The sequence below is a fragment of the Pseudocercospora fijiensis genome (genome assembly GCF_000340215.1).
Source record: "Pseudocercospora fijiensis CIRAD86 unplaced genomic scaffold MYCFIscaffold_6, whole genome shotgun sequence".
NCBI classification, from domain to species: Eukaryota; Fungi; Ascomycota; class Dothideomycetes; order Mycosphaerellales; family Mycosphaerellaceae; genus Pseudocercospora; species Pseudocercospora fijiensis.
In genome coordinates this window covers 3,220,883-3,243,884 of record NW_006921537.1, presented here as the reverse complement: position 1 = coordinate 3,243,884, position 23,002 = coordinate 3,220,883, and the positions used below count along the sequence as shown (strand labels likewise).

The 23,002-nt window shown below is 46.6% G+C and overlaps 7 protein-coding genes across 7 annotated transcripts; 5 read left to right on the top strand and 2 right to left on the bottom strand.

Annotated features, from left to right (window-relative positions):
- Window positions 1-1,009: 1,009 nt before the first annotated feature.
- MYCFIDRAFT_72161 (uncharacterized protein) lies at window positions 1,010-3,697 on the top strand. Its single transcript, XM_007929872.1, has 3 exons — window positions 1,010-1,712; window positions 1,767-2,827; window positions 2,957-3,697. The coding sequence occupies exons 1-3, from the start codon at window positions 1,541-1,543 to the stop codon at window positions 3,380-3,382; spliced, it is 1,659 nt and encodes a 552-aa protein (XP_007928063.1). The 5' UTR covers window positions 1,010-1,540; the 3' UTR covers window positions 3,383-3,697.
- Window positions 3,698-4,073: 376 nt separating this feature from the next.
- Window positions 4,074-4,948, top strand: MYCFIDRAFT_211802 (uncharacterized protein). The gene is made up of 4 exons (XM_007930326.1): window positions 4,074-4,167; window positions 4,229-4,343; window positions 4,401-4,450; window positions 4,604-4,948. Exons 1-4 carry the CDS (start codon window positions 4,102-4,104, stop codon window positions 4,700-4,702), a joined length of 330 nt encoding a protein of 109 aa, XP_007928517.1. The 5' UTR covers window positions 4,074-4,101; the 3' UTR covers window positions 4,703-4,948.
- Window positions 4,949-5,139: 191 nt separating this feature from the next.
- Window positions 5,140-6,315, top strand: MYCFIDRAFT_88005 (uncharacterized protein). The gene is made up of 5 exons (XM_007930325.1): window positions 5,140-5,209; window positions 5,262-5,280; window positions 5,336-5,490; window positions 5,580-5,788; window positions 5,848-6,315. Exons 1-5 carry the CDS (start codon window positions 5,163-5,165, stop codon window positions 6,081-6,083), a joined length of 666 nt encoding a protein of 221 aa, XP_007928516.1. The 5' UTR covers window positions 5,140-5,162; the 3' UTR covers window positions 6,084-6,315.
- A 2,968-nt stretch (window positions 6,316-9,283) lies between these two features.
- On the top strand, window positions 9,284-9,817 carry MYCFIDRAFT_81356 (uncharacterized protein; the record flags this gene model as incomplete). The annotated part of the gene is made up of 2 exons (XM_007930324.1): window positions 9,284-9,568; window positions 9,782-9,817. 2 exons carry the CDS (start codon window positions 9,284-9,286, stop codon window positions 9,815-9,817), a joined length of 321 nt encoding a protein of 106 aa, XP_007928515.1.
- Window positions 9,818-10,039: 222 nt separating this feature from the next.
- On the bottom strand, window positions 10,040-11,232 carry MYCFIDRAFT_198052 (uncharacterized protein; the record flags this gene model as incomplete). The annotated part of the gene is made up of 4 exons (XM_007930323.1): window positions 10,040-10,086; window positions 10,237-10,784; window positions 10,847-11,144; window positions 11,214-11,232. The coding sequence occupies 4 exons, from the start codon at window positions 11,230-11,232 to the stop codon at window positions 10,040-10,042; spliced, it is 912 nt and encodes a 303-aa protein (XP_007928514.1).
- A 563-nt stretch (window positions 11,233-11,795) lies between these two features.
- On the top strand, window positions 11,796-13,112 carry MYCFIDRAFT_117555 (uncharacterized protein; the record flags this gene model as incomplete). The annotated part of the gene is made up of 2 exons (XM_007930322.1): window positions 11,796-12,348; window positions 12,397-13,112. Coding segments are annotated over 2 exons (1,269 nt in total), but the record flags the coding sequence as incomplete, so codon positions are not given.
- A 330-nt stretch (window positions 13,113-13,442) lies between these two features.
- On the bottom strand, window positions 13,443-21,463 carry MYCFIDRAFT_176579 (uncharacterized protein; the record flags this gene model as incomplete). The annotated part of the gene is made up of 7 exons (XM_007930321.1): window positions 13,443-13,513; window positions 13,542-13,609; window positions 13,640-13,678; window positions 13,722-13,952; window positions 14,011-14,408; window positions 14,437-14,542; window positions 21,459-21,463. 7 exons carry the CDS (start codon window positions 21,461-21,463, stop codon window positions 13,443-13,445), a joined length of 918 nt encoding a protein of 305 aa, XP_007928512.1.
- Window positions 21,464-23,002: the final 1,539 nt, after the last annotated feature.

The window sequence follows — 23,002 nt, the reverse complement described above, 5'->3', positions numbered from 1 at the left end:
GTCTACCTTTCTAGTACCCTCTACAACCTCCGTATATCTATTTACTATGTAATTTAGTCGTATACTCGTCTCGACTCGGTAGGGCAAACTAACCCTTTAGCCTCTAATATCTCGCTATTTCTAACGTAGACGAGAACTCGATAGCGAGAAGTCGCGCGTAGGTACGTATAGCGAAGAAGTTAATCGGATAGCCCTAATTAAGGACCTCTAGGTATTGACGTATTAACTTAGTATATAGCGATATATTAAGAATCGGTGTATTTAGATAGGCGGATAGCTATAGAAGTAGGCTCGGCTAAATTAGTATAACTTAGCGCGTATACGTCGCATATACGAGATTTTTAGATCGTTAGACTCGCAATTAGTAGGGCTACAACCTCCTCGTATTGGATTTACTAGTTGTCGTTTGTATAGCGAGATCGTATTTTAATAGCGGAATCTACGATAAAAATTAGCGGTTTAGCTTTAGGCTTTTAGGTAAAGGATTAGGTAGAGTAGTATATAATTGGTTATTCGGAAAGACGGAAGCTAGCCCTAATTTAAATCTATTACGTGCAATCTAACCAATTCACTACCGCGCAACGTAATCCTAAATGCACAAAGGCCTAAACGGAGGTAGGAGTTAGAAGGAGCCTTACGCTTAAATAGTAAGAGGCTGAAACGGAGGTAAGTTATTAGTAGCAATCTGATTTGTTCTCGAGCTCTACGTAGCTCCTCGATTTTGCTCTAGGTGCCTGTTTTGATCTGTCGCTACGCTCGAATTTTATGGATGGCTTTACATGTATCACAGTATCAAGAACAAGAAGCATGTGCGGTCTGTCACGTGGCCTGTGAGTTTCAACTTGGAAGGCTTCGGCGATAGCCGCAGCAATTAGAGTTTGCCGGCCGCTGACAAAGACCGGTCTAGTCCGCCTTTCTGCCTGCCATCTCCGCTGGCCCTTCTTCCGGCGCTTTCTCTTTCTTCCACTCTCCATCATCATCAGCCTCACCACCGCAGTCTTGTCACCTCCCTTCATCATCCCCGACCACGACAGCCGCCGCACACTTCAAGACACTAACATCACGACTGCGACGACTTCAAATTCCTCCCTCACTTTCGCACGCCGCGCCTGCTGTTGCAGCGCCCGGACGTCGGTGAGCAGGCGAAACGTCTCAATCACAAGGCAAGAACAATCAGATCAGAAAGAGCGAGGGTATTGGGTCTAAGACTTCTGTCTTCACTGCATACGAACTGTGCCAGTCCTTGTTGAATAGTGTTTCATCGCGCCGAGTCTGCGTCACTGCGCTCGTGCCGCCACCCGTTATCTGTCGCAGGCAGTTTTCATTCAATACAAAATCAAGGTCGTGTCATTCTTGAGCTAGTCGGCAGCGCCTTCGGTTCATCTACTGTACACCACCGTTTCCTCCACTTTGCACTGTGTATATTGCTCGAAAGCAACGGACTCACCTCAAATCACTCCAAGTACCGCGCCAGCGGTCTCGATCTCAGTAGCGTTGCCTACTACACTCTCTGTGGAGCGACTTCGACACATCCGACACCATGTCTTCCTCCATCTTCTTCAGATTCAAGTCCTCAAAGGAGCCCATGCAGATCAATTTCGATGGTACCAGTCTTTCCGTGTTTGAGGTCAAGCGCGAAATCATCAACATCTCCCGTTTCGGCGATGGCAGGGACTTCGATCTCGAGATTTTTGCCTCTGATAGCAGCGAGGGTAAGCATTCATCGGATAACAATTCATCACGTGCGCATGTGCTGACATCTCCAGTTTACGACGATGACACCACTCAAATCCCACGCTCAACCACAGTTATTGCTCAGCGGCGCCCAGCAGCCAAGCCAGGCGCTGGACGAGCAGCTCGATATGTAACTGGCCATATGCCAAGCTATGCAAAGAATCAGCATCGCGTTGAGAAGGGAGTCATTGGGAAGAGCACAGCCGTGGGGGCTGGTGCTATCGATACGAGCAATATGACGGAGGAGGAAAAGCTGCAGGCTGTAATGAATGCTAGCAATACCCAGTTGAAAGCAGATCTTGAGTCGTCAGCGAGCGTGCCTGTTAAGCGCGGTAACTACAAAGCTGCAGTACCTGATAAGCCGCTTCCACCAGGCTACGTCTGCTATCGGTGTCGACAGCGGGGTCACTGGATCCAAGCTTGTCCAACTAACAACGATCCCACATTCGACGGCAAGAAGCCGAAGCGTACCACTGGTATCCCACGCTCTATGCTTGAGAAGATTGAGGAACCAGACACAACCAAAGAGCTTCCACAAGGTGTCTTCATGACTAACGATGGTGATTACGTCCGCGTCAAGACTGATGAAGCCACCTGGCAGAAGCTGCAGGAGCAGCAGAAGGCCACTGCCGAGAAGGCTAAGGAGCTTGCTCAAGGTGACGAAGAACTTCGTGAGCGTGGTCTGGAATGTATGCTTGATAAACGACCATTTGTCAATCCCGTTCAGACACCTTGCTGCCACATGACGTACTGTCAAGACTGCATTGAGAACGCCCTTCTGGACAACGACCTGATCTGCCCAAATTGTGGCGAGCAAGCACTTCTCGACAAGCTTGAGCCCGACGACAAGAAAGTCAAGGAACTGGCCGACTACGAGAAGGAGAAGAAAGCTGAGAAGCAGCAAAAGGAAAAGGAGAAGTCGAAGACTCCAGAACCGTCCAAGCCTGCAGACACCAAGTCACCGTCCGCCAACGGAACACAAGCCAAGACCAATGGCGCCAACTCGCCTTCACCATCAAACTCCAAGAAGCGAGGTGCGGAAGAAGAACTTGAGAACAAGCGACGTCCGAGCAACCCAGCAGAAATGAGGAAGGTTGCGTCAAACCAAGGCACACCCGCACCAGGCGCCAAGTCTGCTACAGCAAAGGCAGAACCACCGAAGGGACCCAAAGCCATGACCGGCGGCACCACTACAACCGGCAACACGGAAATCGACTTCCAGAGCGTCATGAAGAGCATGACAATCCCTCAGGGGCAAAACGGCATGAACGCCATGGTGAACCCAATGATGATGAACGGCGGCATGCCAAACTTCATGAGCATGGGCATGCCGCCGATGGGTATGGGTATGCCAGGTGTGGGATTTCCGAACATGAATATGATGAATGGGATGGGCTTCCCGAACATGGGCAGCATGAACGGCATGAATGGAATGAACGGAATGAACGCCATGAACGCCATGAACGCCATGAACGGTATGGGCTTCCAGCAGCAGTCCTGGCAGAATGGTCCACAGCAGCGCAACGGACCTCCTACCGGACCTGCTGCTGCTCAGCAGAATGGTGCGTACTTTCGACAACCTGTCAACCCGCATCGACATCAGAACAAGGGCAGGAGGCAACGAAGTGTGGATTACAAGCAGATGTAGTATCAAGAGTGCAGCGAGGAAATGCGTCGATGCGAGGCGAAGCGAAAGGGTATCTCATGAGTTGAGAATCTCGGAAAGACCACTATTACGAACCAGGACATCTTGACGATTAGCGATGGCGTTGGGTTGGATTGAGCTGCACTCTCACTCGAAGGAAGATGATGAGAGACCGCGACACGATACGGGCATATGGTCATGGTGGTGGCATTCATTGGTTTTTTTTTTCAACTACTATCATACGAGGCGGATTGCAGGTCCTCACAGCTGCTGGGCGATTTAAACAGGTCGCGCTGAAACTTCAGAGATCGGTTCTCCATTCGTCATGTCGAAAATCTCTTACACTATTCTTTCTCACTGTAAGCTGCTTTCATTCTGGAAGGTGCCGAGGAGGACACGCATCTTGTACCCAGCAAATTGCATGCCCTTTTATTGTGTTGGTAGGTGAGGGTAGAATTCGAGGCCGAGCAAAGCGCAGCGTTTATCCCTCTCAGCATCTCTCGCGTTATTACTGCGACCACAGGCTGATCACTCTTTTGTGGCCTGAGAGGTGTACTCGACGTCGAAGTTAGAGTTTGGGAGGGCAAGAATGTCGGGCTTGGCACTACAGACCTCCGATGATTAGCTTGTCTTTCTCTCCACAGTCGAAAATCTCCCACTCATCACCAGCAAGCACATCGATTCCTGTCCGAGAAAGCAATCATTGCCGGAGACAATTCGCCATGGCACCAAAGAAGAGCAGCAAGACCAGCGACAGCATCAACGCCAAGCTTGCCCTGACGATCAAGGTGCGCATTGACTGAAGTTGGAGCATCGCATCGCATCGCAGAAAACTGACATCTTTCACAGTCGGGTAAGGTCACCCTTGGCTATAAGTCGACCCTCAAGTCGCTGCGCTCTGGCAAGGCCAAGCTCGTCATCATCGCTGGCAACACTCCACCTCTCAGGAAGTCGGAGCTCGAGTGTACGTCGAAAACGACTCTAAATGGAGGACGCGCAAGAGACTGACAGGAAGATACAGACTACAGCATGTTGGCCAAAACCGCCGTGCACCACTTCTCTGGCAACAACGTAAGTGATATCGCGCGATGAAAATACCAAGCACCTGGCGAAGGAGCCTCATGTGGCTCTGGAGGGTGCGCTCTCTCGAGCCCTGAGAAGAAGCTGCCGTAGCTGGGTGGCTTCGGAGGGATGAACAATTACTGACAGGACGTGTGATCGCAGATCGAGCTCGGCACTGCCTGCGGTAAGCTCTTCCGCTGTTCGACCATGGCTATCCTCGATGCTGGTGACTCGGACATCCTCAGTACAACCCCACAGTAGAGCGACTGAGAGACTTGGATGAAGCAAAGACGGTGGTCAAGATACAAGCATAGGATGGAGCAGCTCCGTTCCGTCAGAGAAAGCTGTGCTCAGCGAGGACGAGACCGCAGAGTAGCGAAAATAGAACTCTGCCGCTGCGGAGAAGTCGATATGTTTGAGGCATGACACCCACCATGAATGCCATGTTGCGTCTTCGGATAGATAGACAGCCCGCAGAGCGTTCAATTGCACCGTCCAGCCATCGTGACTCACTTCTTCCTGTCTCTTTCGTGAATTCCCGAATGGCCAGTGCGATCTCAGAAAAGTAACGTTCACGTGATTGGTCAATTTAGCGAAGTGGCCGATTTCAAAGCACGGTGCCAAGACTGTTCGCCGCCCACAGCCAGGACTTCAAAGGAAGTTACGTCGTGCTTCTTCTCTCCCGACACACACCCAACGACACCAATCCAATACCGTCGAAATGGCCCGCCGTCCAGCACGTTGCTACCGCTACTGCAAGAACAAGCCGTACGTCGAAATGCGCTCACACTTGTGGGAAATTGGCTGACACTGTACTCAGATATCCAAAGTCGCGATTCGTAATTCTCCCCGTCCTCCATCGCTACGGCCAGCGACATATACTGACTCTCGCAGAACCGTGGTGTGCCCGACCCAAAGATCCGCATCTTCGACTTGGGCCGTAAGCGTGCGAATGTCGACGAGTTCCCAACTTGCATCCACTTGGTCTCCAACGAGTATGAGCAGTTGAGCTCCGAGGCCCTCGAGGCCGCCCGTATCTGCGCCAACAAGTGCGTATACCCCAGAGACACCTCCATATAGCGATATGAAGAGGAGAGGATGTGAAGCAGTCAGAACAGAGACTGACTTCAATACACAGGTACATGGTCAAGACCGCTGGAAAGGAAGGTTTCCACCTCCGCGTCCGCGCTCACCCATACCACGTCGTCCGCATCAACAAGATGTTGTCGTGCGCTGGTGCCGATAGATTGCAGACTGGAATGCGTGGCGCTTTCGGCAAGCCAAACGGCACTGTCGCTCGTGTCAACATTGGCCAGATTCTGCTCTCCATCCGTACTCGTGACTCTCGTACGTTGCATCATACTTCTACTACCACCTTCTTGCGCACATCCTAACATCATTCCCAGACCGCGCCACCGCCATCGAGGCTCTCCGCCGATCGCAGTACAAGTTCCCAGGTCGCCAAAAGATCATCGTCTCCAAGAAGTGGGGCTTCACTCCTCTCAACCGTGAGGAATACATCGAGAAGCGCAAGGCTGGTGCCGTCCGTGTCGACGGTGCTTACGTTCAGTTCCTCAGCAAGCACGGCCCGATCGAGCACAACATGAAGCGATTCCCAGACGCTTTCTCCGCTGAGGCATAAGCGTGAGGAGGGTTGGGGATTTTCGTTTCACGTTTGACATGAGGCATGGCAGATGGGAGATATCACGACTGAAAATTACGGTCGTCTCTAGAGCAGAGGCATGGCGTTGAACTGCTTTGGGTCTATATCCTGCTGTATGGAAATGGTGATGTCTGAAAGTCAAGTGCTCCGTCTCTGAATTCCTCGTGTTAAGCATCATCACATCATTTGCATTGATCTGACCCTACCAACCAGCGCTCGCGACTCTGACTCACATTCCAGCCACCATGGTGCCGATTGACGTTCAAATTTGCGCAAAACGCTTCTGTCCTGCAATCATTCCACCCCCTTTACCACCATCCATCCTTCCAGTCCCGTTCTATACCAGTGCATTCCCACAACCAACTCCGTCCTTCCATTATACATCCCGACCAACCTGATCACGTCCCGGATCGAATCGAATCGCGAGGCCTCGTGGTAGCCCTACAACTATTCACATGCTAAGATATTTCCTAATAATGAGGTGGGCGTTTGTTGTTGGGAGATTTCGAGGGCGAGAAAGAGAAGATAAGAGAAGAGAAGAATTATAGTGAAGATTTGCGATTTTTGTTTCGTGACTGGACGTGTTGTGATGAGTAAATAGGTGTAATGCGGTTTTCTTTGTTGGTATGGAAATCAATCTTCTGGATTGAGGATATGGATCATTCGGCTGGGAGGGAGGAAGAGGAGTGAGAAGGAGTACCTAGGGTCAAGAGTCTGTGTTGTATTATGGTGGTGAAGTCTTCTTGTTCTTCTTTTCTTTCTCTAGAAAGATGGAAGGTTTGACCTTGTGCTTCTACCACAACATCCAGAGGAGCACACTTATGACACCTCTGTCGGTACCAGGGCTAGGAGATCCCTTTTTTCTTGTGACAACATGTCGGGAATGGAGCATCATGAAGGTGCCGGAGAAGAAGAAGACACCGAAGCTGAACGTGAATCAACATCAGCACGTCGGGAGCAAGAGGTCGTCGAGTTTCTTGTGATGCCAACTTGATAGCATGGAATTCTTCGGCGAAGTTGTGGAGATTCGGATTCTTGATTGCTTCGGATTCATGCTGGAACGCTGCGGCGCGGCTTTCCAGGTGAGAAAGAAATTCTTGGTGGATGAGATGAAGATGGATTCAAGAAGGCCTGATCGAACGAACCTATTGTGGGTTCTTATTCATGTGCTATGATCGTTCCTTAATGCTGGTCTCATTTGTGCGGAATGTTATGAATTTGTTCTCTGTGAACTGGTGACCAGGAAGCTTCGTGAAGTGAAGCGGAAGCGGTTGCATGCTCGTGGTTCCGAAAGTCAACTCTTGATCTGTACGATTGAGCCGAAGCGCTGCCAACCGGTGGGGAAAAGGACCTTGCTGAGACTGATTCGCAATCTATGAGGCTTGGTGGACACTACAAGCATGTATTACTGCAGTCGCTCCCACTGCCTTCACAGCCTCTCTTTTCCGCCGGCAGCCCATCACTGCCCTCGCTCACCTCAAAGGTGCCTCAGCACTCTGGGCTGCATGAATCCTTGAGCAGTGCCCCAACGTTCACCTCTCTGTCTTCACAACTTTTTTTTCGACTCCAGATCCACGAAGATGATGCTCATTCCCCTTGTCGGCCATGGCTCATTGAAGAACTTCCCCAATACAAGGTAGTAGTATCGCAACTTGAACTGACAAAGATGTTGTGAATGCCGGGTACCACTCCCAACGAACCCTCCTGAGCAATAAGCTCTGTCAGATTGTGATCAAGCGTAGCATTGAGCTATAATCTCTCAGCATCCTGACTTCAGGTATCTCACAGCTGTACTGACCGATTTTCGGAAAACAAAGCTCAAAAGTCGTGACATTCTGCGAGTACAGCTCCCCCAGTATATAGCTTCGCATCACCAGGGTTTGTGGTGATTATGGCGGTCTTGAACTTTCCAATAATCCCATCCGTCTTTTCGTCCGTCAAGAATTTCGAGCTCGTTCCCTTCTCTTCACACCTTCCGCCTTTTACGACCGGCCCGCCTGGCACTGACAGAAGCTGGTCTCTTCTCATGTCCATTCCCGGCAGCATGCTTCTGATGCTTATTATTCGACCGCACCGAAACGAAAGGAAGCGACAAAAGAGCGCCGACGAGGAGCGTAAGTGGAGAGCCGGCCATGCATGCTACTCGTGTAGGTATCCCAAGAAGGTGGATTTCCGTGGCGTCTCTGTATCCGGCATTCGTATATATGCTCCGCACCAATATTCCACATCGCAGGCAGTTGTCCTCGCAATGTCATCATATTGCATGCACTCCTCTCTGTCTTGATATGGAGGTCCTTGTGAGCATCAGCAGCTCATCGTCTAGAAATCTGGTATCATGTCGGGATATGCAGGTATTGAGGAGTCTTAATCTTATTGCCAAGGTTTCAGTCTCTCGCATTGACACTTCGATCTTCGGCTGCTTCTCGTATGGACGGCTGAATCGTGTCCAGTTTCGTTCCGGCTCTGGATGCTTCATTCAGACCACCAGCTGATGAGGGCGAATTACATAGCATCCGTTTTCGGGACAGACCTGAAGGCGAGATTGCGAGTTTCACGCTCCGGTGCATGCTCATGCTGCTGTACTCGCTCCTGAGTACTTTGTTCCCACAATGGATCGGGCCAAAGCCTACGGCACTGATGGCTAGATTGTGCGTAGATCTGCTAGAGAACGCCATGACGACAGCAATGGACGACGATTATCTTCAGTCTCGACCGAGAGGCTTGGGGTATTTCATGTTACTGCTGAGCCATCCAGTCCCCGTTCGAGCCATGGACCGGTAAGAAGAATGCATCGAGGATAGCTGTAGACGGACCACAAAAGCGGAAGGCGGAAAGCGACAGCCTCTGACACCCACGTAGTACTGTACAAGAAGTACTTCAATAAGCCAGGCAGCGTGCTACAAGGCGGTATCACAGCCAGCATGGCAGCACGTCGTGGCTGGAGCTCGTGAAGGCAAGGAATGTCACGCGCGTACAATGTGCCATCTGCGCACATCTATGGTCGCAGTTCTCCGGCAACAACGCATTGATGTACTACATTGTGTACATCTTCCAAATGGCGGGCATCAATGGCAACCGGCAGCTTATCGCCGGGGCAATCCAATACTGCATGCATCAGCGTCGGAGTACAGGTCTTTTCCTTCACATTCATGGATCACTACCGCCGACGCTGGGCCTCGATGGCTGGCTCTGCGCTACTGGTTGCGTGGCTCTTCGCAGCTGCTGGCTTGATGGCAAACTACGGCCACGCCGTACCAGGCGGTCTCAATGGAGTGCCCAGCGTGACGTGGGTGGTCGACAATGGCGCCGCATCGAAAGCCATCATTGCTTGCGCCTACCTTTTCGTAGCATCCTATCAATTGACCCGGGGACCGATTGGCTGGGTCTACCCATCTGAGGTCCTACCGACGTACATTGCTCTGACCTTTTTCACTCCACCCGCGTTCCAGAACATCCAGTGGCGGGTGGGTGGCAGATTTCATTTCCACAGCCATAGTCAACGGTAGTATTCGCACAAAGTATCTGGGCATTCAAGATCAAGCATACTGAAAGCAGGCTTGTCGAAGACGTGGTGGAAGTTCGGAAGGATGTTGGTGCTGCTGCAGCAGATGTCGAGCGACTCGAGCATACGACTAAGGACGCAAGCGTGTAACGCAAACAATGCTGAACTCGCACAGGATGCTGTCATACGACAAGACTACACAAAGCTCTAGGGATAAAGACTAGCTGACTTTGGTACTGCATCTGCCTCTGCGGATCGGTTTGATGAAGAGTTTCTGATTAATGCTGACATTATGCAGGTACGCCCCCCATACAACCTACGATCGAACTCAAAGATCACCGGTACCCTCGCACTGCGAATGTTTGTGACTCGCACATAGCCTTGTCGGCTCAATTCCCCTGTCACGCCGCTTTATTCTCGCACACCAAAGCTTTCAGTTCTGCTGAGACAACGTAGGTCCAGTCCGGCCCGACTCTGAAGCTGTTGGGAAAAAGCTGCCAGAGTTGCGAGAGCGAGTGCTAGAGGTCCAACTGGATGTGCTATTCAACGAACGTCTCGTCGTGTTTGACGACGTTTGCGATGTGCTAGATCCGGACACTGTAATGGTAAACGAGGTGATTGGAGGCTCACGCTGCTGTTCTATAGTGGTTGCTGGTCTCATAGCCTCTTCTCCCCCAAGATCCGGGTTTGCCGCCTTATTGGGGACGTGCTGCTGCTTGACAAAGCTGCAATGAAGGATATTCGTGACGCTGGGAGGCGAAGAGGTTGAACATCCACACGGAGATGTTGAAGTTATGGTCGAATACGTGGTATCGCAAAGAGTCAGAGTAGGTGCATCGATTGGACCCCGGAAATTTACGTAGGATGTCTGCAAGGCGGCGCATTGCTTGATGCTCTCGAGGCCCAGACATGCAGGATCTTCGGACAGGCCTTCCAAGTATTCGACAAGCTGAGGAGCGACTGGGACGGAAAAGTAGAGGGTGTTGTCGGAAGTGGTTGTGGAAGGCGTTGCGGTGAGCGGGAATATGAATGAAGCAGCTGTGGTCTGAGGGGGAAGATGAACGGCAGTTGTGCTCATGCTCCCAGTGCAGACGCTTGCTCCGTCGATGATTGCAGGTGTTGCTGTGAAGGAGTCTCGCTCAAAGCCCAAGTATTGGACGTAAGTGTTCGGATACGCCCTAGGGAGGAAGGAAAGGTCAGAGAAAGCACCACCTACCAGGCCTGATTTGGACTGACTTACATTGAATAGTTCGCAAAAGTCCATGTCATTTGACTCTCGTCTGAAAACGTCGGGCCATTGAGCAGGTGCGGATCAGTGACGGTCGGGAATTCGGTTGATGTGCTATACTCCGTGCACACGGTTCCATTGGGATAGATCTCGACGATCGGGAAGACGTGCTCCGTGATGGTCGCCACGAATGTGTATGGGAATGAATGAAGCGTGGCGGAAGTTGCTCCAAAGAAACAATCCGGGCATGTGAAGCTTGGTGTAGGTGATGGAGCGTAAGTGGGATAGACGGAAAATGAAGGAGTGCTCGCTGGGATTTCGGTGAGTTCATGGACAGACAGACATACAGACGGACGGACACATGGCTTGGTTCACTTACTAGCGGGTGTGAGTGCCATGGCTTAGCTTAAGCTTGCGTGGCAGAAACAACGAACGTGGAAGAGTGAGTTTGAACAATGGGGTTTGTGCAAAGGTACAATGGAAATGGAAATCTTTTGGTTCCTTCTGTACCTCACATGTCAGCGGTCGTGCGTGAGGAGTTCGGTCGCCTTGGTACCACTGTGCAACAATTTGTACTTGCGGGATGCGGCATGTGTCGAACTTCCGGCCAGGAAACACGCTGGCACTGTGAGACTTCACTCGCAGCTTCGTCTCTCCTCAGATATCATGTTGGCTCGACTGACAAGTTCAACGGCAAAGGTTGGTGAACCGCAGAATCTTACGGAGCCTGCTTTGGCAAGACGCACGACTGCAAGACTATCTTACTTTCTTGATCACAAGCTGAGACTGATCTTCTGAGCAAGACTATGACTTGAGATTGGACACCTTGTGTCCGAGACGCTAGTTGTCACTTCTTGAATAATGACCGTTCCGCCGCCCATGTTTCGTTCTTCGAAAGTCGCAATCTGTCAATCTCAATTGTGTCCGCACACGGACAGATGTCACAATGGACTCGCCGCCGCATGCGATTGTTCTGCAAGCCACAGGGAGATGGCAAGGCATGGAGCCGAAATGGAGCACGTTCTCCCTCAACATCGGTTCGAATCCTTCACAGACATTCGACTTTCTTCCTTCCATCTCCAGCTCGCAAATATGGCTACCGGATCCCAATCTGATTTGTCCCAAATCGAACGAAAGCGTTAAACATAGATGTCTCGAAAGTCGAGGCATTCCCCTTGGAACTTCCTCGCTTGATCGGTCTTCAACATGGCTTTCGCAAGGAACTTATCACTTCCTTCAGCATCCTTTACTGTTCTCATACATGACTGGAGACTTTGGCCAAGATACCGTCGCGCTTACCACAACTTCGACTTCAGCACAAGCCGTAGCGGAGAACCAGCTCGTAGCTCAATATGGTCTTGAGGATTACTGGATCGGGCTTGCAGGATTGACGTATCGAAGCACGCCGTTAGGAAATGGTTCTACTTCCAGCTTACTCACTTCTTTGAAAGAAAACGGCACAATTCCCAGTCTTTCTTTCGGCTACACGGCAGGATCAGTTTATGGTAAGGTATGTCCAAGGCTCCTAAGAATGTAGCAGAATTGTAACCAGCTCCTAGGAGACGATAACTTCGGCGCCCTCACCTTAGGAGGATACGACGCCTCTCGTCGTTCTCCGCAACCTACTGAGAACCTGGAAGTCTCGATGGACCGCACTAAAAACGAGCTGAAGGTCGAGCTTCTCGACATTAGCGTGTCGAACGGCAGCACTGGAGGTCAAAGAACACTTCTCCCCATCGGCAAAACTTACTCAATGTTTCTGGATACTTCTGTTTCAGAGTTCTGGTTTCCAAGCGAAGTATGCGACTTGTTCCAAGGCTCCTTCAACCTAACCGAAGACCTTGAGACAGGGCTGTTCGGAATTGATCACACTTCAAGGCAGGCGATGTTCGATAACAATACCTCGCTGAGTCTCGTTCTGGGAGGCTCGAGTGATGCGACGACGAAGCTGAAGATTGATCTTGGCTGTGAGGCTTTTGGGAACTTCTCATATTTTCCTATCAGGAGAGCTGTCGACGAATCGAAATTTGTGCTTGGACGCGTGTTCTTTCAAGAGACTTACATTACTGTTGATTGGACTTGGAAGAATTTCACTCTGAGTAAGGCGCAACCACGCGTGCGAGGCATTGCACCTAATCCGCAGGATATTAGTACTCCTGAGATAGCTCCACCCGCTCCTCCTCGACTGAGCAGTGGAGACAAGGCTGGCATCGCCATCGGTTGTCTGATGATCGTCAGCCTTACTTTGGGGCTTTTGTGGTGGGTTCGTCGTCGAAGGCAGCAGCGAAGGTATCGAAGGGCTCTGGATGCAGCGGGTAGTCCGGAAGCAGCAGCTGAAGCAGTGAAGGACGGTGATAAGAAACCTGAGCTCATATCAGTGAATGGAGATCGAGACTTTCTGGCTACATGTCACTTCAGATCAGGGAGTGAAGAGCTTGATTCCATTTCGCTCTCCTTGCCGGTCTACAACCCGAAAGAACTCATGTCAAAACCTTTCTTTGAAGCGAATGGACACGAGGTCGCTCATGAGCTGAGCGCAGACGCAGACTCCACATCGCGATGAGTGCCGCGCACGTATAATTTCTGGTCTGTTCTCAGCCTTCCCGCATCAATTGGAGCCACATCTAAGGACGAAAAGCCAGTTTGGACGTTGAACAACGAAGGGATGTTGATCGGTAGCTTGAAGAAGGTTTGGAGCTCGTATCACCAGCACTACTGTGAGGTCGTGGTCGTGGGTATGGGTATGGGTCCAGATGCAGTTCATTGTCAGGCGTTCTTGAAGCATTTCCTCCTCCTTACTCGCACGTAAAGCAAGCAAGTCGTAGCCAGCACATCGCCATCAAGCTCCGTACAAACAGTTCCTAGTACTCCCCACTCCTCCCTTCACAGCAACGCCGCCAACACCACAAACCCTCCACTTACCACCCCATAAACCAAACTCTGTCTCTGTCCTCCCACCAACCTCCAAGCACCTCCCTCTTTCTCATCACCACTATTCGTCCGATTATACAACGTCAAAGCCAACCTCCCCCCACAAATCTGACTCGAGTTCCCATCACACGCAAAATCACATCTTGCCGTCTTATTCAATTTCTCCGATAAAGCTGAAAGGTACTCGCTGCAATAGCATTCTCTCCCGTATTCCAAGCCTGCGTATTGCATTGATGCTTCGCCACAGAAATTTAAACAGGTGCTGATTGTCATGGTGTTGTTTGCTGACTTTTGCACGCAAATATGTCAGAGATAAAAAAGAAAAGTAAAGCAAAGTGTATATAAATCGTGGGTTCCCATTACTCAAAGCTCGAATCCCACCACTGTTCGCGACGGATACCGTTTCGTTCCAACATCCTGCGTAAACGTACCCGTAAGCGCTTGCGAGGGGTGTTGCGCTCGGGGCCGCGGTGGTTGGGTATACGATTTTTGGATCTTGTTGTTGTTGTTGGGCCGAAACTTGTTGTGGAAAATTTATGGCTCCTAAGAAGAAGAGGAATACCACCAATGTTTGAGTCCTCCGAGTCGCCATCGTTGCTGTGATGAGAGGAATGTTTTCGTCACCTCGGTAGGAGGGAGAGCTCTATATAACATGTTTCCGCGGCGCGCACTAAGCGTTTCTTTATTCTTCTTTGAGTCGAAAGTCTATATTCTAGTGCATCGTTGGACGGCGGCGTGTGATAGGTTGTCTTGCATGTCAGGAAATTTAGCGTACCACTGTTGTAAACAGTGGTTTACTTCCGGAGGGCGTTATCCATTAACTCAGTATAGTTTGCCTAGTATTTGACGGTGCTTTTCCTCTTCTAGTACCGTAATAACCTTCTCGGTTATACTTCTAGTTCTAACCTTATCTCTATAGCTCTTTCTTATATATAGATCTAGCTCTTTCTATAAAGGCGCAAATAGCACCTTCTTATTATTATATTATTGTTGCTATTGTTCTTATCGCTATGCTACCTGTCTTGTCTAAACTAGTGCCGCCGTTTAGGCTAGATCGTATACTATATAATGTAATCGAGATTCGAGAATAGCTATTTAATATACTAGAGTATAGATTAACGTACGATCCGGACTGTTTCGAGGTATTAAAGGCCTACGTAAGTAACGTATATAAGGAGTCGAGGTTAGCAAGAACGAAGGATAGCTTAGAGTAGCGGTCGCACTAGTATTATCGTTATAGGCGCGATTAGTAGCGAAACAGGATGCTTCTAGATAGTATTCGTAAGGCTAAATATAATAAAGAGCCTTATAATGCTATAGTAGTCGTTATATCGCATTATCGGAAGGGGGCGACTAAACTATACGAAATTAGTATCCGCTGCTATCGAGTCGACCCTTCCGCGGTTAGTAAGGACCTACATTGCTATAACCTAAGATACATAGATATTAGGTCGTTAAACAACGCTCTAAGGGTGTTTCTTAAGGAGCTAATAGAATAGCGCAAATTTAATATAGCCGAGGTGCTAGATTTCGTTAGAAATAGTCCTTCGAAGGACGAGTTTAGTAAGATAGGTAGGCAATATATAAAGGCAGGCACTATTGCGTAGTCGAAGGTTAGGCCTAATCTAAGGAAGGTGCGTAGTAACGACTGTAGAAATGCGAGTATCTAGCTAGACGACCTTCCTGTCGCCCTCTAAGGCCTCTATAACGACCTAGATAGCAGGCCGCTCTAGTATTAGATAATAGAGAAGAAAATAAAGGGCAAGGTAGAGCGTAGCATTGCCTTCTAGACTAAGTAGCAGCGACAGTTATTAAATACCGAGGCAGGGGATGTAAGTGCAGGTGTTGTTATTACTATAGAAGGCGCATAACTAAGCTTCTAAGGCTTGCGTTCTATAGTTCCTATAACTAACTTCAAAAATTCAAAACATTACTAACTTATATGCTATACAGTTGTTCTTGCTAGACGCAACTTATAAGACTACCGACCTTAGCTAGAACCTTTTTACTATCTATGTTCGTAACTAGTTAGGGTGTTAGTTGCTAGTAGGACACTTATTGCTAGAATCTTAGAAAGCTAAGCTAGTAGAAGCCGGTCTTCGAGTTATTAAGAATTAGTTACTATACTAGAATGCTATAGCCGCTATAATCGACGACTCGGCCTCTAAGCAGGCGGCAATTAACCTATTATAGAAGGATAAGAAACAGGTGCTTATTTACCTCTGCTAGCAGCACGTTAAAGAGACCTTCCTTCGGTTATTTCTAGAGGCCTAATTTCTAGAGATTGTTAAGCGCTTTTACTACTCGATCTACTACGCTCGAAGCTCCGCCGACGTCGGTAACGATATAGTATAGATACAAGACTAGTTGAAAGAGAACAAGCCTATAGAATAGCAAAGTAAGGTGGAATATATACGGCACAATTAGGCTAGTCACACGTTACGGAAATAGGCTACTTAGGCAAGGCTTTATAGCCTATTATTAATGCAAATAAGGACTACTTCGCCTCTCGAGGGTTATTACTACGCTATCAAGTTTGAGCGTAAGCGCAGCCTCGTACGCTACAACCTCTATAGTACTATCCTCGAGGTTCTTAAGGTAGACGATAGGCAGGCTTACAAGGCACAACTAGCTAGCTATAGGATCGGCAAACGCACATAATATTAGTACAAAAAGCGACTTCTAGGCTTCGAGAGTCTGCAGCTACTAGCGGCTTAAGATCGCCTTCGAGAACAGGTAGATATTGCTATTAAGATAGAGGCTAAGGCGGCACCTATATACAAGGGCACACTGTGCAGTTATAACGGTGTAACACCTTCTCGTTATAACTGCCTCGCCTAGTTTCAAATACGCCTTCCTTGCTACTACATTCTTCGTAACTACCTGTTTAATAGACTAGAAATCAGTAATATACAACAGCGACAATATGTCTAGCTATTTGCAGGCCTTAACGTTGTCTTAGCTCACGAATACTAGCGCGCTCTCGATACTTAACAACTCGTTATCGAAGGCTATTAAGAAGACGCTATTACCTTAGTATAAACACTATAATTAAGAGACCTTCGAGGCCACTTTAAGGAAGCGGTAGAAACACTAAATTTAAAGTATTAGCGGATAGCAGATAATCCTTCTATTAACCCTTCTATTAAGGACTTATTCTATGCCTTCTACGTACGGAAGGTCAAGGACTTCTCGGACAGTTGTTACGCACTAAATATTGACTATTTTATCGCTAATCTATAGGAGGTCTAATTTATAGGCGAGACCGAGCGCTAATAGACGACTTAACTACCTTCTAAACCTACTATACTAACTCGATTGCTACCGCTAGGCACGCCGGAAACTTATTACGTCTATACTAATATAACCCTCCGACCGTTACTATTAAAACGGCGCGTTTAATCGTCACCTATTCGCTAACCTGTGTTCTTATTACCTCCGCCGCTAGGTGACCTTACTCCGAGGCCAATTCCGCGCCGCAAGATAGTGCTAGAAACACAGTCCTTATAACCGCTTAATTTAGATAATATAGAAGAGGTGGATTTGATAGGAGATATAATACCGCTAGTGCGAGGTCTACCTGCGCCGCTAGGTACTTACTATTTAACTAACTACTAGCATTAGGGTAAGCTATTATAGGTCTTTATATACGGTATTCGCGAGATTAACGGCATTGCTATAGACGACCGTTGCTTTACCGATTCTAGCCTCTCGTTCTTTAAGGAGCTTCTTATCTTCTATAACGTAGACTAGGACACTATAGATACGACAATAAGCTATATAAGAGACGAGGATTACGAACGAGCGGCTAGGCGACTAACTAGCTAGACAATAGACGACTTAGAAGACAACGCCGCTAATAACTTGCCTAGTAACGAGCGAATTAGACGAGAATTAAGAGGCGTAAGGACATACAGTAACCGCCAGTCAACCGCTAGTAGTAGTAGTAAGTTAATAACAACTCGTAGACTACGTACTAAGCAATAACAATAACGAGGTCGAAGAGATAGCAATTAGCGAGGGCAAGCCTTCCGCTATAGTCGTAGAAGGCGGTAATTCTATAGCAATTCTATAACAACAACTCTTAGTCTATACAATAGTCTCGTCTACTACAAAATTGCCGCTTCTATAATAGTTAACCGACAGGCTCGAGAGAGGCGCCCTTCTTAACCTAAATCGTTACTACGCCGAGTAGTTCTAAACGCTACTAAACTAGAGGATTGCGGGTAGCTTATTGCCTAGTAAACGCTAGTAAAAGACTGTGCCCCTAACTCTGCTCTAGGTTTAGCTAAAACACCTAATATCTAGGATAAATCCGTATAATCGGATAGCGTGTAGCGTGCCGAGAAGTTTAAGAGATTAGATCTTAAACATTTAGGAGCAGAGACGGAGAGTCGATAACGATATTTTTTTTCTATCTCACATCTCGATAGAATATGCGGGAAGGTAGATTTGTATTCGGATAAGGAGAGGAGAGGAGGAAGAGTTGTTACGCGCTTATAGAAATGAGGATAAATACTACCTCCTTCTTAGGCTCTTCTTACTATAGACTTTATCCTACCTTCTACCTTCTACCTTCTACCTTCTGCCTTCTACCTTCCTTTACCTAACCTACGTATAATTAGCGTCGATCGGTTCTTAGCTCTTCTATATATAGTCTAGTAGTATATATAAGAAGTCTTCGTAGAAGAGCCTAAAAACAAATATACTAAATCTATAGTATTAACCTTATATACCTATAAAATAGGTGGAATAGTATAATAACTATACATTTTAAGCAAAAGTTATATTAGAATCGTACCTAGGTATTAATATAATGAAAATTATTATCTATATAATAATCTATATATTTCTAAAGATATAGGAATAAAAATTTTTAAATTATAAAATGCTACTTTAAGACAAACGCTATACGAATAGCTTCTAGATTGCTTTAGCTACGATATAACTACCTATTTACTATAAACAGAAATATAGGTAGATCTATAGAATTAGCCGCTCTCTTACCTCTAAGCATTTGCTAGGCGTAAATATATATAAGATAGGTTATGTTAGTAGGTAGATAGGGTAGTAGTGGGTACGAGTAGTATTCGATAAGGAGCTAGGAGGAGAAGGAGGAAGGCAGGCTAGTTGGCCTACTGCTAAGCGCTAAGCCCTACGGCCCCTACCTAGGGCATCGAGACCCTAGCTTTACTCGAGCCCGGTTATATACTAATTACGTATAACCTCTTTAGTCCTAATATACGCTTCCCTTCTAAAGGCCGCGCCCTCGTAGCCGGTCTTTATTCTAGTCTCAACCTCTATTGCTACTAACTTAGTAGGTCTAATAAGCCGCTTAGTCCGCGCTAAATTAAACGTATAACTACCGATTATGTAACTATATCAAACCTTACCTCTAATACAACACAATGTTTAACTCTAGCTACGCTATCCTTATATATAATAAAGTAATATATAACTACGAGAATTGAGGGCCTTCGACTAATTATAATATGAGCGCGTCTTCCCTGCTATAATAGGTAGACGTACGAGGCACTATAGCCCTGCCTCCGTTCTAAGTAATGTCGTACCGAGTTCTTTGCGTCTACTCTAAAAGACCTAGAAATGTCCGCTCCGAGGGTTTGTCCGTTCCGAGGGTTACTCTTATTATTACGAGGGCTATTATTTACTATCGTAGTTTTACTAGCCCTAATTAGTTAGGTTTAGTAGCCTTTAATTGTTAATCTTATCTTATCTTTCAAAAAACATAGCTCGTCTAGTTTCTATAGGTAAAGGCTATTATAAGTGTAGTAGTAGAGGTTCGCCTCGCTTAAAGGATTAGATAGATCGAGGAGTAACCTATTGTCCGCAAGATCGACCCCGGCTAGCTTAGCTCTATAGTTTTGCCCTTAGTTAGTCTATTAGTCGTTTAATCTTTTAGGCGGCTTAAAGTTTTAATTAAAGTTTTAATTAAAGGTGCCTTAGGCTCGTAGTATAGGTAAGGTTGTGTCCGTAGGTATAGTAATAATAGCAAGTAATATTAATAATAGCGGCGCTAGTCGTCTTAGTACTAACTTTACCTTCTAATTTCCTTCTTTAACTAATAACAACTCGGTAACACTATTACTAATATAGCTATATCCTTCCTTTCTTAATTAGTAACACACTCCGCAATACTGTTACTAATATAGCCGCGCTAGCCGCGCCGTTACAAGCGCGACGCCGCCCTCGCCGATCGCCTAGGCCTCGAGGCCTCGATAGAATAAAGGAATAAAAGGGGGACCTAAATACTAGGAGAAGGGCCTTATAGGGCGCGTTAGTAGAGAGGTAGTTTCCTAAAAGAGTAGTAAATAGTTAACGCGTTATAGCGCGCTTATTAACACTTAGTACGCGTTTACTATAGTAGTATAATCTTATTGTCCTAGTTTGCCGGCCTCTAATTAGTTAGCTAATAGCACCCTAGGGGTAGCATTGTTCCTAGGCGACATTACAGGCCCTTAGCCTTCTTCTTGTTCTTTATACTAGTCTAATACTTATCTAACAACTTAGTTATATCTTTAAAAGAGGCTTTAGCTTCCTACGAGTCCTATTTAGGCGAATAGCCTTGCTATCTTAGGAGGTACTCCTTTTTGCCTTACCTAGTCCGATGCTTTAGAATACGTTCTATAGACTATAGTTCTTTACTATTAGCTAGTATGTCCTCGGATTTAGTAGGTGCTTTATCCCCTTCGCGTAGGTAGTACGGCTTAAGGAGGGATATATAGAAGGTATTATAGATAGTGTAATAAGGTAGAAGCTATAACTAATAGGCCTAGGTGCCCCTAGGTTCTCGGATACGGAAAGGGCTAATGTACCTTAGTGCGAGTTTGGGCCTTGTTTTGCTATTAGGCGAAGGGTGTTTGCGGATACGGAGGTTCTTCGTACTAAGTATAACTAGGTCGCCTTGCTTGAAGGTTATTAGAAGGTAGTGTTTATTATAGTAGGCCTTCTAATAGGCCTAGGCCTTTGCTAGTTTGTTAGCTATCTTAGCGTAAATCTCTCGTATCTTTTAAACCCTCTTAATAGCTGCTAGTATCTTAGGTATTAGTACTTAACGCGCTTCCCTTTCCTTACGCTCGGCCTCGAGCGATAGGGGGTCTTGTAGCATCGCAGCGTTCTAGCCTATTATAGCTATATATAGTAACACCTTGGTTAATAAGTAGATACTATTATTATATACGAATTTAGCTAGTTATAGGAGGTTAACCTAGTCGTTAGGATTCTCGTTAATATAGCTACGTAGGTATTGCTATAGGGTAGCATTCTATCTCTCTATTTAACCGTTAGTCTGTAGATAGAAGGCTATTAATAGCCGATGCTTTAGTCTTAGCTATAGGCATATTTCGCTCTAATAGTGCGATATAAATGTCGAGCCCCTATCGGAGACTATCCCTTTAGGGGTTCCCTAATAGATATAGAAGATATTAGTCTACAGCGCCTTAGCTAGGTTAATAGCCGTCTGGTCCTTTCGGGTAGGAATGTGACGAGCGCCCTTAGTAAACCGGTCTACGACAACTAGGATAGTATTATATATATCCTTGCTTCCTTTATACTTAGTAGGCGGAAGGCCTATAATAAAATCTATTATAAGCTTAGCAAATAGCTTCTTTGGAACAGGGAGTAAAGACAACTCGCTAAATAGTAAGTGCTTTAGTGCTTTAACTCGTTAATATACGGCATACGTGTTTACGTAGTCCTTTATATCCCGCTTACTATTTAGCTAGTAGTATATGCGCGATAGTAGCTCGTACGACCTCTCTATGCTATAGTAACCGGCAAGCTTACTATTATAGTATCGCTTAAGAAGTTCTTGTCGGATCGAATGTTTAGCGGGGATATAGCATCTGCCCTTAAACTTTAAATAACCTTTATTGTCGATCGACTAGTTACTCTTACTAGATCGAGTCGTTCGCCTACTTATAAGCTTGTCGATACGTTTAGTAGCAAAGGCGTCCCTCTACTAAGTACGTAATAGCTTATCTATAAACGATTGACTATCCCTATTTGTAAGGTTATTTAATAGCACCCTCGCTATTAAACGAGGTACGTATTATATACATCTAATAGCACTAGCAGCCAGATTAACTATAGTAGTGCTTTAATCGCTGTTACTATATATAGCGATATCGACTAGGGAGTTATTATAACTTCTCCTATCTGTGTCCTTAATACGTACTATTAATATAGTAAGAGTATTAATATACTTCGAGCCGTCGCGGAGTCCGGTAAGCCGCTTATCCTACGCGTACTTATTAACAATACAGGCTATAGCAATCTTATACTATAGGGTTAGAAACAATAAATTAATAGATTGCTAAGTCTCGCTATTGTAATTAGGTCGCCTCGATAGGCTATTAGTAGGGTTACTTACGCCTAGCTAATATAATATATTAAAATCGAACCTAGCGAGGTAGACGGCCTATCTAGCCTATCGACCTATAACCCTAGTAACCTTCGTAATTCTACGGAGGTTGTTATAGTCCGTATAGACCTAAATAGGGTGCTAAGCACTATCGAGATAATAGCGCTAGTGCTTAAAGGCTTCTACGATTGCTAAGAGCTCTTACTCGTAGGTCTCGTAACGACGCTTAGCATTAATTATCTTCCTTAAGAAGAAGGCAATCGGGTGCTAGTAATTGTTATTAGCCTATTGTAACATAATAGCTAATATAGCAAACTGTAAAGCGTTAGTCTCAATGCGGATCTGCTTGCTTAGTACGAAATAGTGCAATAAGGGGACTTTAGTAAAGCGCTTCTTTAAGCCGTTAAAAGCGGCTTATGCTCTATTAGTCTATTTAAACTCTCTAGTTAGGTTAGCCTTAGTTTTAGTAAGCTTAGTTAGAGGCATTACATACCGTAAATAGCTCTTAATAAAGCGACGATAGAAATTAGCAAAGCCGAGGAACGACTATAGCTCCTTAATTAACGTAGGAATAGGCTATTTAGTAATGGTTTTAATCTAATTAGGATTAGCCTTAATACCCTTAGTTAATATAAGGAAGCCGAGGAATAATACCTCTTTAGTAGCAAAGGTGTATTTAGAAGGCTTGCAATATAAGCTATAGGCCCGTAGGCGGTCGAGTACCTTACGTACGGCGGCCTAATATTCCGCAATGTTAGGTAAGTATATATAGACTAGGATATCGTCTAGATAGACTACGTAGAGGTAGTCTAATAGGCCTAATAGGGCCCGATTGGTATAGGACTGGAAGGTCGTAG

Coding starts and splice junctions, on each gene's coding strand:
- MYCFIDRAFT_72161 (XM_007929872.1), top strand. CDS start 1,541: ATGTCTTCCTCCATCTTCTTCAGATTCAAGTCCTCAAAGGAGCCCATG. Junction 1,713..1,766: donor TGCCTCTGATAGCAGCGAGG/GTAAGCATTCAT, acceptor TGACATCTCCAG/TTTACGACGATGACACCACT. Junction 2,828..2,956: donor ACCCAGCAGAAATGAGGAAG/GTTGCGTCAAAC, acceptor ATCGACTTCCAG/AGCGTCATGAAGAGCATGAC.
- MYCFIDRAFT_211802 (XM_007930326.1), top strand. CDS start 4,102: ATGGCACCAAAGAAGAGCAGCAAGACCAGCGACAGCATCAACGCCAAG. Junction 4,344..4,400: donor CAGGAAGTCGGAGCTCGAGT/GTACGTCGAAAA, acceptor AGGAAGATACAG/ACTACAGCATGTTGGCCAAA. Junction 4,451..4,603: donor ACCACTTCTCTGGCAACAAC/GTAAGTGATATC, acceptor GTGTGATCGCAG/ATCGAGCTCGGCACTGCCTG.
- MYCFIDRAFT_88005 (XM_007930325.1), top strand. CDS start 5,163: ATGGCCCGCCGTCCAGCACGTTGCTACCGCTACTGCAAGAACAAGCC. Junction 5,491..5,579: donor GCCCGTATCTGCGCCAACAA/GTGCGTATACCC, acceptor TTCAATACACAG/GTACATGGTCAAGACCGCTG. Junction 5,789..5,847: donor CATCCGTACTCGTGACTCTC/GTACGTTGCATC, acceptor CATCATTCCCAG/ACCGCGCCACCGCCATCGAG.